The sequence below is a fragment of the Notechis scutatus genome, chromosome 5 (assembly GCF_049901735.1).
Source record: "Notechis scutatus isolate UNSWTSFEM ecotype Mainland chromosome 5, rNotScu1.2, whole genome shotgun sequence".
NCBI lineage: Eukaryota > Metazoa > Chordata > Lepidosauria > Squamata > Elapidae > Notechis > Notechis scutatus.
Genome location: NC_142013.1, coordinates 34,613,742 through 34,626,213, shown reverse-complemented (window position 1 = coordinate 34,626,213; position 12,472 = coordinate 34,613,742). Strand labels below are relative to the sequence as shown.

General features: G+C 38.5%; 1 protein-coding gene across 10 annotated transcripts in view; it reads left to right on the top strand.

The window, feature by feature from the left end:
- Positions 1 to 9,051, top strand: part of CD47 (CD47 molecule) — a 69,216-nt gene extending 60,165 nt beyond the window's left edge. For 4 of the 10 annotated variants that reach the window (XM_087966529.1, XM_087966531.1, XM_087966530.1 and 1 more), the window contains one exon: positions 8,121 to 9,051. In XM_087966529.1, coding sequence (XP_087822655.1) covers positions 8,121 to 8,132 — 12 coding nt within the window. In that variant the 3' untranslated portion in view covers positions 8,133 to 9,051. Of the gene's footprint in view, positions 1 to 358; positions 384 to 994; positions 1,026 to 8,120 lie in introns of all 10 variants that reach the window. The other 6 variants (XM_026663972.2, XM_087966533.1, XM_087966532.1 and 3 more) reach the window with 3 other exon arrangements.
- The last annotated feature ends 3,421 nt before the right edge of the window (positions 9,052 to 12,472 follow it).

The window sequence follows — 12,472 nt, the reverse complement described above, 5'->3', positions numbered from 1 at the left end:
TCAGCTTATTTCTGTGATTTGTAGTTTGCTACCAGTTAAATGAAATGTGTTCTACAGTTGTCATTGCAGACGCGATCTTGCTGAATACAGCTACTTGTTCTTTGTAATGTTTGTTTTCTGCATTACTGCTAAATTGCAAAGAGAAGCTATTGCCACTGAAGTACTTCTGAAGCAGGCACGTCGTCATCTTTTATAGCCTGGAAATAACCAAACCTGTCACTAATCTTTCTAATGTTTTGCTGCCTCTTTTTATTTCTTTTATAGAATCACTATTTATTATATATATCGATTAGAGTTGTTTAAATTTTGGACCTCCAAACTAGACTTGAAAGCTTTATGTATTTTAAATATTTTACAGAAAGCTGTTGAAGAATCACTTAATGGTAGGTGGTAATTTTGTTTAGTTTGGGAGATTTGATATTGGTGTTTTGGTTGACATCAGAGAATGACTGTTGATGCCACTTAGAAATAGACATGTATGCAAGATAATGTAACATGAATCATGGCATCAAATCACTGGTGATCTTCTGGTCATTTCAAGGATTACTAATGCTTTGTGGTACAGTAGTTTTTGGTATGTCTACTGGATGGTATTTTTTAGGATAAATGGGATAATGACCATATAAATTGCTTGGCCAAAAGAATCAATCTCTTAATGTGAAAGCAGATTTCTTCTTAAAGGTAGATGTTACCCTGCCTTTTGCATGGGGTGCATGAATTTCTGGGATTATGCTGTGCTCTTTTTTTTTTTTTTTTGCTTTGTTTTGTTTTGCTGTTGCATATCCAATTTCTTATTTGATCCAGCTGATTTGAAAGCACTTCTGGTGATATAAAAATCAAGAGGAATGTTAATTGTTTTTGGATTATCCAGAGGTATTTTTGTTAATGTTGGTGCTCTCATTTCTTTCACGTTACATGGAACTATGGCATGCCTGAATTATTCTATTCTTGTTTGTTTGACTAATTACTAACCCTTTGCTTGCTTTTTCAAAAGATGCAAAAGGAGTAATGTTAGAATGATGATGGTGAGTAGCCATTATCTGTATTTTGGGTGCATGTTTGTCAACATGACAAAGATTTTCTTTTCTACATATTTCTAAAATAGAATTTGAAACACATGATTTAGTATTATAGTCTTATTCCAATAAGACATGAATAGCTCTCAGCTTGGTTATGATATAGACTTTACATTATGACATGCTCCTATATTTCACAACCATAGGGCTTATTTCTTTTCTAATGTGCAGTAGCAACATACAGCAAACCATTGTTCTTATTTTTCAGAATCTTGGCACATATTACACTGCACATTGTTGTTATTTTCAAAAATTTTGCTTCCTGAAAATATTTGGATGATTATGATAGACCCCTTCAGACTGAACACAAATATGATTTCAAAATCATAGTATTCTTGAGAAATATCAAATTAACTTTTCTTGACTGTAATTTATTTAATTGCATAATGCTTCCAACATACTGCATGAGTTCAACAGCCTAAAAGTGTTTTGCTGCTGATTTTCACTTGTACTCAGTGTCTGATGCATTTCACTGTAGTGTCCAACAATTGTCAGCCAGAATTGATGAATTCCAGTTGCCCTGATACTGATTTTCTATTGTGCCAATGTTCTTATGAAAGCTTTCACCATGTTCATCACCTATTGCACCTAGATTTTTGGGAAAGAAGTCCAAGTGTCAATGCAGAAAATGAATCTTCAGTGACATGTTGCATTTCACAATCTTGTATGCTGTAAGAAACTTGTCAACGAACTGAATATAGTTTGGTGCTCTGCATTTGCCAAGAAAATTCTCAACACCCTTAAATGATTTCCAGGTGATTTTGTCTCATGCTACTGATAGATCTTCAAACCGCTTTTCATTGGAAATCTGTGAACCAACAAAAATGTTTTCCTTAATCTTAGCATCAGTTATTCATGGAACCTTCTGTTTCAAATAATGAAAACATTCGCCTTCCTTTTTCATTGCTTTCACATTTTTTTCCTTCAAGTTTTATGTGAAGGGGAGGCAAAAATATATTTGTCAGGTCAACAAGTGGTTCATACACCATGTTTTTCTGGCTTGGAACCAAATTCTTTTGGAGTAGCCATTTCTTTTTCATGTAATGTGATTCTTTTGCACATTCTTTTGTAACAACAGTACTTGGTATATCCAAGCTGCATCGCAAGCAGCAGAGTGAGTACTTTTAGATATCCACAGATATTCCGGTTACACTTGGTGTACTGGATATGCTTCAACAACAGTTCCTTGTTTTCATACGTTTCTTTCATTTGTGCAGCATAGCCAATAGGAACTGAAGGATGTATATTGCCATTGTGTAACAAGACAGCCTTGAGGCTTAACACTGATGAATCAATAAAGAGATGCCATTCTAGTGGGTCATACTCACAATCCAAAACTGTGAACAAATCATCAATGTCAGTACAAAAAAATGAGGTTTCAACCTGTGCCAAGAAATTTGTTAAATCATCTTGGCAGCTTTGAAAAACAGAAAGCTTCGTACTGGTGATAGCAAACACCATTCTAGCAGTTTTGAACCCAGTAGTTCTGCTTTTGATCATTTAATTTTGATTTTGTATGAGATGAGTTCACCAGACCAACACACTTCAAAATTCAGATCATTGTCACTGTTCCTTCCTGGCTGGTGCGTTGCAGCATCTTTGTCTATTTTGTCTAAGCTTCATGTCTTTGATAGCTTCAGTACTGGCAGATTGTTATCATGTGGCACTGGTCATATGGCTAAAGGCAGATTGAGGTATTTAATTTATTTCTTAGTTTTAGCAGAGGAGCCAGTGACATTAATCAGACAGAACTAACAGACTTTCATGTAATCATTCTGTTCTGGCTATATCATTGGGATAACAAATTACATTGACTTCCAAGTTCATCTGAGTCAAGGTCTAAGATGAACAGCACATCTTGCACAACAAATGTAAGGAACTCGGTTGTCTTGATCATCAATCGCATAACCAGAATAAATTCATATGCTTCCTTAGCAAGTCCAGTCGTGGTGCATAGGGCCTCTGTGGCGCAGTGGTTAGAGTGCAGTACTGCAAGCTACTTCTTCTGCAGCCAGCTGCCTACAATTTGGCAGTTCAAATCCCACCAGGCTCAAGGTTGACTCAGCCTTCCATACTTCCGAGATGGGTAAAATGAGGACCCAAATTGTTGTGGGTAATATACTGACTCTGTAAACCGCTTAGAGAGAGCTGTAACACACTATAAAGTGGTATATAAGTCTAAATGCTATTGCTATCTTTGAGGCCTAAGCTGTACTTGCCACAAGTGTAAACCATATCACAACTGTTCCAACATGAGTGAGACTTTTCTGCTATCATTAGCTGTCCCATAACAAGTCTACAACTGGCTTACTTGTTATGTAAATTACATGTGCCTAGACTATCTTATGTCTTGAAACAATCACATCAAAATACATAGAAATTGATATCAATGAAATGAGTAGCATCTGTGCATGCAACCTACTTTCCAAGCAGCATCCAGCCAGCCTAAATATGCCTAGGTATGCCCAAACTGTACCTGATCCAGAAATAGCACTTAGACTTATATACCACTTCGCAGTGCTTTACAGCCCTCTCTAAGTGGTTTACAGAGTCAGCATATTGCCCCCAACAATCATTTTACTGATATCAGAAGAATGGAAGGCTGATTCAATCTTGAGCTGGTCAGTATCAAACTCCTGGCAGTCAGCAGAGTTAGCCTGCAGCACTGCATGGTAATTACTGCATCACCATAGCTCTTGTAGTGCAATGTTATACAATATGTCAAGTGCATGCCTGGACATGCATGAAATACACAAAGCATTTTATAACACAAGTGAAAATTAGTAAACTTAAAATATATATAAGAAGAAATTGCAAAAACAGAAGATTCCTATAAACAGTACCTGATAGGTGAAATCGTTTTCATGATTAGCCACCAACAATATTAAGTATGCCCAAAGTGTTCAGGAAGCAAAATCTTTGTTGTTCAGTGTTATTTTTGTCACAATTACTCCAGAAATATGTTTGTTACGCTAAGTGTCCCTGTTATCCCTCTGGCATATCAAGAAGACATAATTATCTCCCAAAAATGTAATTGTTGAACTTCAAAACTCCACATGAAAATAATGCTGTATGGCTTCTGTCTGTTCCTAAACTAGTGTAGAGAAAATTTCCCAAGACTTTGGAATATATAGGAAATCTGAAGCAATGGTTCAATTTGATGGGTTGTTTACTGCCATTTTGAGCAGAAAAAAAATTTATGTTCTTAGGTTTAATGTAAATTCTTAGATATATGTGAAGTATACCAAGCTATTATCACATTAATGTGTGGTTCAGAATGCTACTTCTATCTGTGGTCAAGCCATTAATGGTCCATGTGGCTACCATAAGTGGCCTCTGAGAGGGGCACCAAAATAAAATAAAGTAATTTTAAAATAGTTAAGATCTCAATATAATACCAAATGTTGCAAAATTTTGGGTTTTCCCCTCAAAAGGATTGAAGGGATTTTAGTCAGAACATCACAATCTCAGAGATTTTGCAATTTCCTAAAATTTAGTATATTTTAATCAATAGAAAAATTGTGAAGTTGCTATCTGGGGAAATTCTGCACTGGGCAAAACTTAAACTGTATAATTATTTGTGTGAAGTTTATTTACTCTTAGGGTTTTTCATGCTAGCTGATCTTAGTGCAAGCTGATTGTTACTTCTTGTCATAGTCCTCAAAATTATTGAGAATAATACAGTTATATGTATAAAGTAAAACATTAATAATCTCTCTTCTGCAATATTTTTATTACATTTTTAAAACTTGAAAATCAACTCTGATGTCTTATAGCAATGTTTCTGAACTTTAACAACTTTAAGATGTCTGGCCTTCTTAAAGTTGCAAAGGATGAGGAACACTGTCTACAGCAAATAAGGTTATTTTTTGTTAGAAGACGCTAACTCTCTGAATATTATTCCTTTCAAGGCCAAAACTGAGCTGCCTGTATTTAAAGGGGTAAATGTCCATAGACTTACTCCAACTTTTGAAGAAGTATGAAAACTTGTAGGGTTTGGGAGAACAGGGATTTCCAACACATAATAAGGATTGAATGTACAGGGGTGGAAGGAATATCATAGGCCAAAGAGCCTGACTGTGTGGTTGCATATGGAATAGGAGCTTTTTACATTTTAACATTAATTTGTGGGTTCTGCTTGGTATAACTTGCCATTTTCATTATTAAATTCAGTAACATAAACAGTCATGTTTTTGAGACAAGCCTGTGTACTATGGAAATACGCAGACCTAAGAAACAAAGATATATAAATCAAAATGACTGTATCCATCTTTATTTTTTATGTATGTAAGATCTGTGTAACATAGATCCATTTCACTAATTTATAGCTATGAAGCAATGACTCAAGCACGCAATCTGTAAAATGTATTTTTCTTTACTGGCTTAATAGAAATAGAGAATGCCATATTTGCCATCAATCAGCTAAAAGGAAAAATAATTGAACAAATGTTCATATTGTGTGTGCAGCATTCCACTCTGACTTGCTATTTACTTCAGACTTCATTTATTTTTATTTTATACTAAAGCTATTACACGGGGATCGAGATTAATTAATCTTTCACTGCGGCCTAACTAGTAGGTAATTAGGTCTTGCAATCAAGCAGTTAATTGGTGGGATAATGATGAGTGTTTCATCAGTTTGTTCCACATGCAAATTTTTATTTTAGATTTAGTCAAATAAAATTATTTACTCAAACTTGGTAACACAGTCCTTATCTAATTTTATAATTAATTTAAATATATTTGGTAAGTCTAAAGAGTCTGGTCAGACACCTGTCTGATCTTGATGAAAACGAATCACCGGGGCCTGATGGATTACATCCCAGAGTTTTAAAGGAGCTGGCAGAGGTCATCTCAGAACCACTGCACCATATCTTTCAAAAATCCTGGAGCACCGGGGAACTACCAGAGGACTGGAAAAGAGCTGATGTGGTTCCCATCTTCAAAAAAGGAAAAACAAAAAAGTCCCAGGAAACTATAGACCAATCAGCCTAACATAAATACCCAGGAAGACACTGGAAAAGATAATAAAAAAACAATCTGCCAACATCTAGAAACAAGTAAAGTAATAACTAGCAGTCAGCATGAGCTTGTTAAAAACAGATCATGCCAAACCAATCTTATTTCATTCTTCAACACAGTGACTAAATTAGTAGACCAGCAAAATACTGTGGACATAATATATTTAGATTTCAGCAAGGCATTCCATAAAGTAGACCACAACCTACTTCTTAGTAAGCTAGAAAAAAGTGGAATAGATAGCACCAACACTAGATGGATTCGCAACTGGCTGGCAAACCGTACTCAACGAGTAGTCCTTAATGGGTCTAAGTCTACATGGAGGGAAGTAAGCAGTGGGGTGCCACAAGGTTCCGTCTTAGGCCCAGTACTCTTCAATATCTTCATTAACGACTTAGATGAGGTAATAGAAGGGGAACTTACCAAATTTGCAGATGATACTAAGCTGGCAGGAATAGCCAACACCTAAGAAGATAGGCTCAAGATCCAGATGGATCTTGACAGACTAGAACACTGGGCCGTATCTAATAAAATGAAATTCAATATAGAGAAAAGTAAAGTCCTACACTTAGGCAAGAAAAACCAAAAGTACACATACAGACTGGGTGAAACCAGGCTCAATAGCAGTAACTGTGAGAGGGATCTTGGAGTCTTAGTGGACAACCAACTAAATATGAGCCAGCAGTGTGTAGCAGCCACCAAAAAAGCTAATGCAATACTAAGTTGCATTAACAGAGGGATACAGTCAAGATCAAGGGAGGTACTAATACCACTCTATAAAGCCTTAGTAAGACCACACCTAGAGTACTGCATCCAGTTTTGGTCACTACATTATAAAAAAGATGTTGAGACTCTAGAAAAAGTACAGAGAAGAGCAACCAGGATGATTAGGGGACTGGAGGCTAAAACATACAATGAACGGTTGCAGGAACTGGGCTTGGCTAGTCTAGTAAAGAGAAGGACCAGGGGAGACATGATAGTGGTCTTCCAATACTTGAGGGGTTGCCACAGGGAGAAAGGGGTCAAGCTATTTTCTAAAGCTCCTGTAGGCCAGACAAGGAATAATGGATGGAAACTGAACAAGGATAGATTTAACCTGGAAACAAGGAGAAACTTTCTGACAGAACAATCAACCAATGGAACAGCTTGCCCTTGGAAGTTGTGGGAGCGCCATCAGTTGAGACTTTCAAGAAGAGATTGGACTGCCATTTGTCAGAAATGGTGTAGGGTCTCCGACTTGGGCGGGGGGGTTGGACTAGATGACCTACAAGGTCCTTTCCAACTCTGATTATCTGTATCTGTATCAGTCACGCAATAACATATTTAGTATTTTTTTTAGTATTTATTTGATTTGTCAACCACTTACAAGATACAGGTATAAGAATAAATATAGTTTTGAATACATGAGATAGATACTTATAAGAAAAATAAAAAACAATAGGACAGGGACGGTAGGCACATTGGTGCGCTTATGCACGCCCTCTACAGGCCTCTTAGGAAGGGGATGAGGTCAATAGTAGACAGTTTAAGGTTAAAGTTTTTGGGGTTTGGGAAAGAAACCACAGAGTCAGGTAGAGTATTCCAAACATTGCACAGTGGGTTTTCAATTCCTATAATAATCTATTGAGGTTGCTGAATGCTTTCCTGGAGGTTGACAAACATTTAATCTGGTAGAAAAAGGAGCCTCGTGACTCATCATCAGATGCAAAAACCTTCCCTAAATGTAAACAAATAGCCTTTCTTCCTTTTATCATTCAAGATGATCCAATATGTTTTTATCTGTCACACATGAGGAATGTATTTAAATAAATGCTGGGGAAACTGAAAATCATTGTGAAAATTTTGTGCAATTTTACATAGAGAGTTTCCTATGAAATGATGATGTTAACAGTTGTCCTTTCGCCTTTCCTTTCATTCTGGAAATATAAAAGTAATTCATGAGCAAGGTGCTCAATGCAGTTGTAAAAAAAAAAAAAAAAGAAATCTCATATCTTGAATAAGAATTTTGTTTTTTTTATTTTCCAGCACTGGATATGAGGTAATTGAATCCAATTATGGACATGGAAACAAGTGGAGAGAGACTTTTGTTGATACACCGTGGCCTTGAAGATGCACTATTCAAAGAGAAATAAAATCAGGAAATTAGTTGTTTTGCATGTTTGGAAAAGTGCTGTAATGGCTCACCTGATGTAACTTTATAGTCACAGCAGCTGTAGTAATTTTAAAAGAGAAGTAAGTGTATGCACGTGAGGTTTCCCCCTTTCCCTTCCTTACAGATGGATGAGAGCAAAAACCATGATGCTCTTGGTCCACTTTCTCTTTAGTGCTGAACTTCTCAGAGGATCTTGAAAATGCTGTTTTGCATAGAGACCAAACATCACGAGGGACTTCTTTTGGACATCACAATCTTGATCTCATCACCTCTGGGCCAGGTTTTTGTTTGTTTTTCGTTTTGCTTTCGGGTTTGGTATCACTAAGCAGCAACCACTTATATGGAACAGCAATCCTTATATTTTAGAAAAAGCTGCAGTGCTGAAAAGTCTGAGGCAGGGATTGCTCAAAGGTTCTCCTTTCCTTCCAGAACTATGTATGTATGTATTTGCCGATCCTCTCACCCACACCTTAAAAATTGCTGAGCTCCAGTTCTCACTTTAAAAAAAAAAGTTTAGCTAAGCCAGCACTGGGATGTTTGAAAGTATCTCAAGGTCACAGAAGAGATTTCTAGGGGGCCACTTATACAAATATTTGTACTGCATGATAGATTGTATGGTTTTCTTTCTTGAATTTTTATTCACCATTCTCTAAAAACAACTGCATTCCCAATCTATACTGTCATGTGAAAAAAGTAAGTACACCCCATGTAAAGTTTTCGCTAAGATATATATAGAAATATCAATATTTTTTCTTAATTTAAATAATATATAAAGGTGTCTTAAATGAACTTTGAAAAGAAAAATGACTTTGCAATCAATTATTTCACTAGAAAATTAATAGACATGCCATTTTCTTCTTTGAAAAAGATTAAGTACATCTGTGGCTCTAATATCTGGTAGTGACCCTTTGCCAGAAACAACCTCAAATTAACCTTTTTTCAATCATTTACTAGTGTCTGACATTGCCTGGGAGAATTTTTTCCCCACTACTTTTTGCAGATTTTTTTCATCTGTGCAATGTTTGGGCTGTTTCAAATTTCAAATCACGTGATAGCATCTCAGTGGGATTTAGATCTATACTTTGACTTGGCCATTCCAGTGTTCATTCTCTCTCCCCCCCTCTCTCCTCCCCCCCCTCTCTTCCCTTTCCTTCCTTTCTTTCTGCTTGACTTTCAATCTTCTGCAAGATAGTATTACATTATTCTCAAATACTTTCTGTTAAAATGAAGAATTCATAGTGGATTTTGTGATGATGAGCTGCCCAGGTCCTGCCTGCAGCCTCAAACATCCTTTATAGTTTGTTATTAGGTTCTTCTGGTGAAAAAGCTATCTTTGGTTCTCACCACATGTGTCTTTTGTTATGATAACCAAATAACTATCTTTGTCTTGTATGTGTCCAGAGCACATTGTTCCATAAATCCTGGTCTTTGCCTACTAAGTGTTTGTGAGCAAACTTTAGTCCTGACCTAATGTTCTTTCTGGACAGTAATGATTTCCTCTATAGCACATCTCACATGTAGATCTAATTTGCTTCTTTCTAATAGTAGTGCAACCATCCTTGCTCTCCTTGACTTCTCAGCAGCATTTGATATCATTCACTATGCTATCTTTTTGGGCTGCAGCTGGACAGCAAAATCTTGCACTGATTTGGCTCCTTTCTCAAAGCCAGTCACAATCAGTGATACTGGGGATTAAGAGACCCAGCCCATGACTGCTCTCTTGGGGTATGGCTCAGGGCTCAGTAGTCTTTCCACTCCTTTTTAACATTCACGTGAAGTTGCTGGGTGAGATCATCCGTCACCATGGGTTGAGGTAGCATCAGTACGCTGATGATTGTCTCCAACCCTAGTGACCCAAGTGATGCTATTGCTGCTCTCTTGCAGTACCTGGAGACTTTGGGGTCTGGGCTGCGAGACAACAGGCTTCGGCTGAACCCTGGCAAGACTGAATTATTTTGGGTGCCTGGAGCCCCAAGATCTGAGATTTGACATCCTTAGTTCTGGTTGGGGTAGCACTATCCTGGACAGATCTGATCTGCAACTTTCCAGTTCTCTTGGACTCATGACTCCTGCTCAAAGAGCAGGTGGCAGTCATAGCTAGAAGAGGCTTAGCACAACTTCAGGTTGTGCAAATATTGCAGTCTTTCCTGGATGCTCAATCATTCAAGTCCCTGTGCTCAATCATTCAAGCCCTAGTCATCTCACATTTGGGCTATTACAACCTGCTCTACATGGAACTACCCATAAAGAGTATTCTGAAGCTACATCTGGTGTATAATGTAGTGGTGCAGCTTTTGGGACTCCCAGTGTTAGATATTGAATGGGATGATGTAGGGACCAATCATTGGCCCTGTACTCAAAGTGGGAAAAACAAGCATGCGTCAGTGACTGACCCAAGGTTGCCCCTGCCTGGATGAAACCCAGGAGGGTCCCATTTGCTCTGCGGCCCAAAATAGACAAGCAAATGGATAAACTTATTGCTCATGGGATTTTGGAGCCAATGGATCATGCCAAGTGGGAAACACTCATAGTTACACCCCCCCCCCGAAACCAGATGGGTCAGTGCACCTGTGCGCTGATTACAAATGTACACTCAATAAAGCGTTACAGCAGAGTGCATACCCCGTGCCAGTTGTGCAACACCTATTGCACTCCCTGGGGTGAGGAAAAATCTTTTCAAAGGTTGATCTGGCTCAGGCATACCAACAGTTGCCCATTGATGATGCCACAGCAGAAGCCCAGACTATTGTCACCCACAGGGGGCATTCAAATGCTGACGGTTACAGTTTGGGGAGCGTGGCCCCATGGCTGTTTCAGAGTCTGATGGAGGGCCTCCTACAGGGCACCGAAGGCATAGTGCCTTACTTTTACGATGTCCTCATATCAGTGAGAGACAAAGAGCAGTTACAACAACATTTAAGAATAGTATTGAGCCAGTTTTAAGAAGTGGGGTTAAAAATACAGAAGGACAAATGCCAATCGGCTGTTGAGAAAGTTGAGTTTTTGATGTATTTGATTGATAGCTTTGGCATACACCCCACTGACAGCAAGCTGAAGTCAATCCTGGAAGCCCCAATCCCCAATGATAAGACAGAGCTACAAGCGTTCCCGGGGTTACTAAATTTCTACAACATTTTCTTGCCACAGAAGGTGATGACTGCTGAACCTATGAACCAGTTCTTTGACAAAAAAGCAGAATGGAAATGGGGACAAAAAGAAGTGCATTCAAAGAAATAAAAACACTTTTGACATGAGACAGCATGCTTGTTCAATATAATGAAAAACTACCCCTAAGACTAACAATGTGATGCTTCACTTTTTGGAGTAGGGGCCATCCTTAGCCATTGCATGCTGAACGGAAAGGAAGCCACCATTGCATTTTATTCCAAAACATTATCCAAAGCAGAAAGGAACTACAGTCAGCTTGATAAGGAAGCACTGGCTGCAGTTGCTGGAATCAAACGATTCCATGAATATGTATACAGCAGGAGCTTTGAACTAATCACTAATCACATTGCGGGAAACCAATCCGCACTGCACATACTGTCCCCAAGATTGATGAGATGGACAGAATGCCTAGCCGCATACAATTACCAACTGAGCTACAGACCAGGGAAAAACATCGACCATGCGGATGTACTCAGCAGATGCCCATTACTAGAGCCAGTAGAGGACCCAGCACCGGTGACATCCACACTTCTCATAGAAACCCTCACGAGTGGATCAGTCACGGCAGCAGAGATTGTGAGAGCTACCGCAAAAGACGCTGGTGCAAATTTTAAACTGGGTATGGAAGGGATTGCCTGAGGCTATAGTAGAAGACCAAAACGTGCCAACTTGAACCGTCGGGACTGAAGGGGTGCCTGTTGTGGGGTGATAGAGTAATAATCCCTAAAACGTTACTGAAGGACATTCTAGAAATATTACATGAGGGACACCCAGGGATAATCAAGATGAACGCATTGGCTAGAAGTTATGTGTGGTGGCTGGGAATGGATAAGGAAATAGAGATATGGGTCACAACGTGCACACCCTGCCAAGAATCCCGGCCAGCTCCACGCATTGCACCGATACATGAGTGGAAAAGCCCAAAGACACCCTGGTCCCGAATTCATATCGACTTTGCAGGACCATGTCAGGGGCACACCTTCCTTATCATAGTAGATGCCTATTCCAAATGGTTAAAGGTCAACATTATGACATCGACCATGACAGAAACGATCAT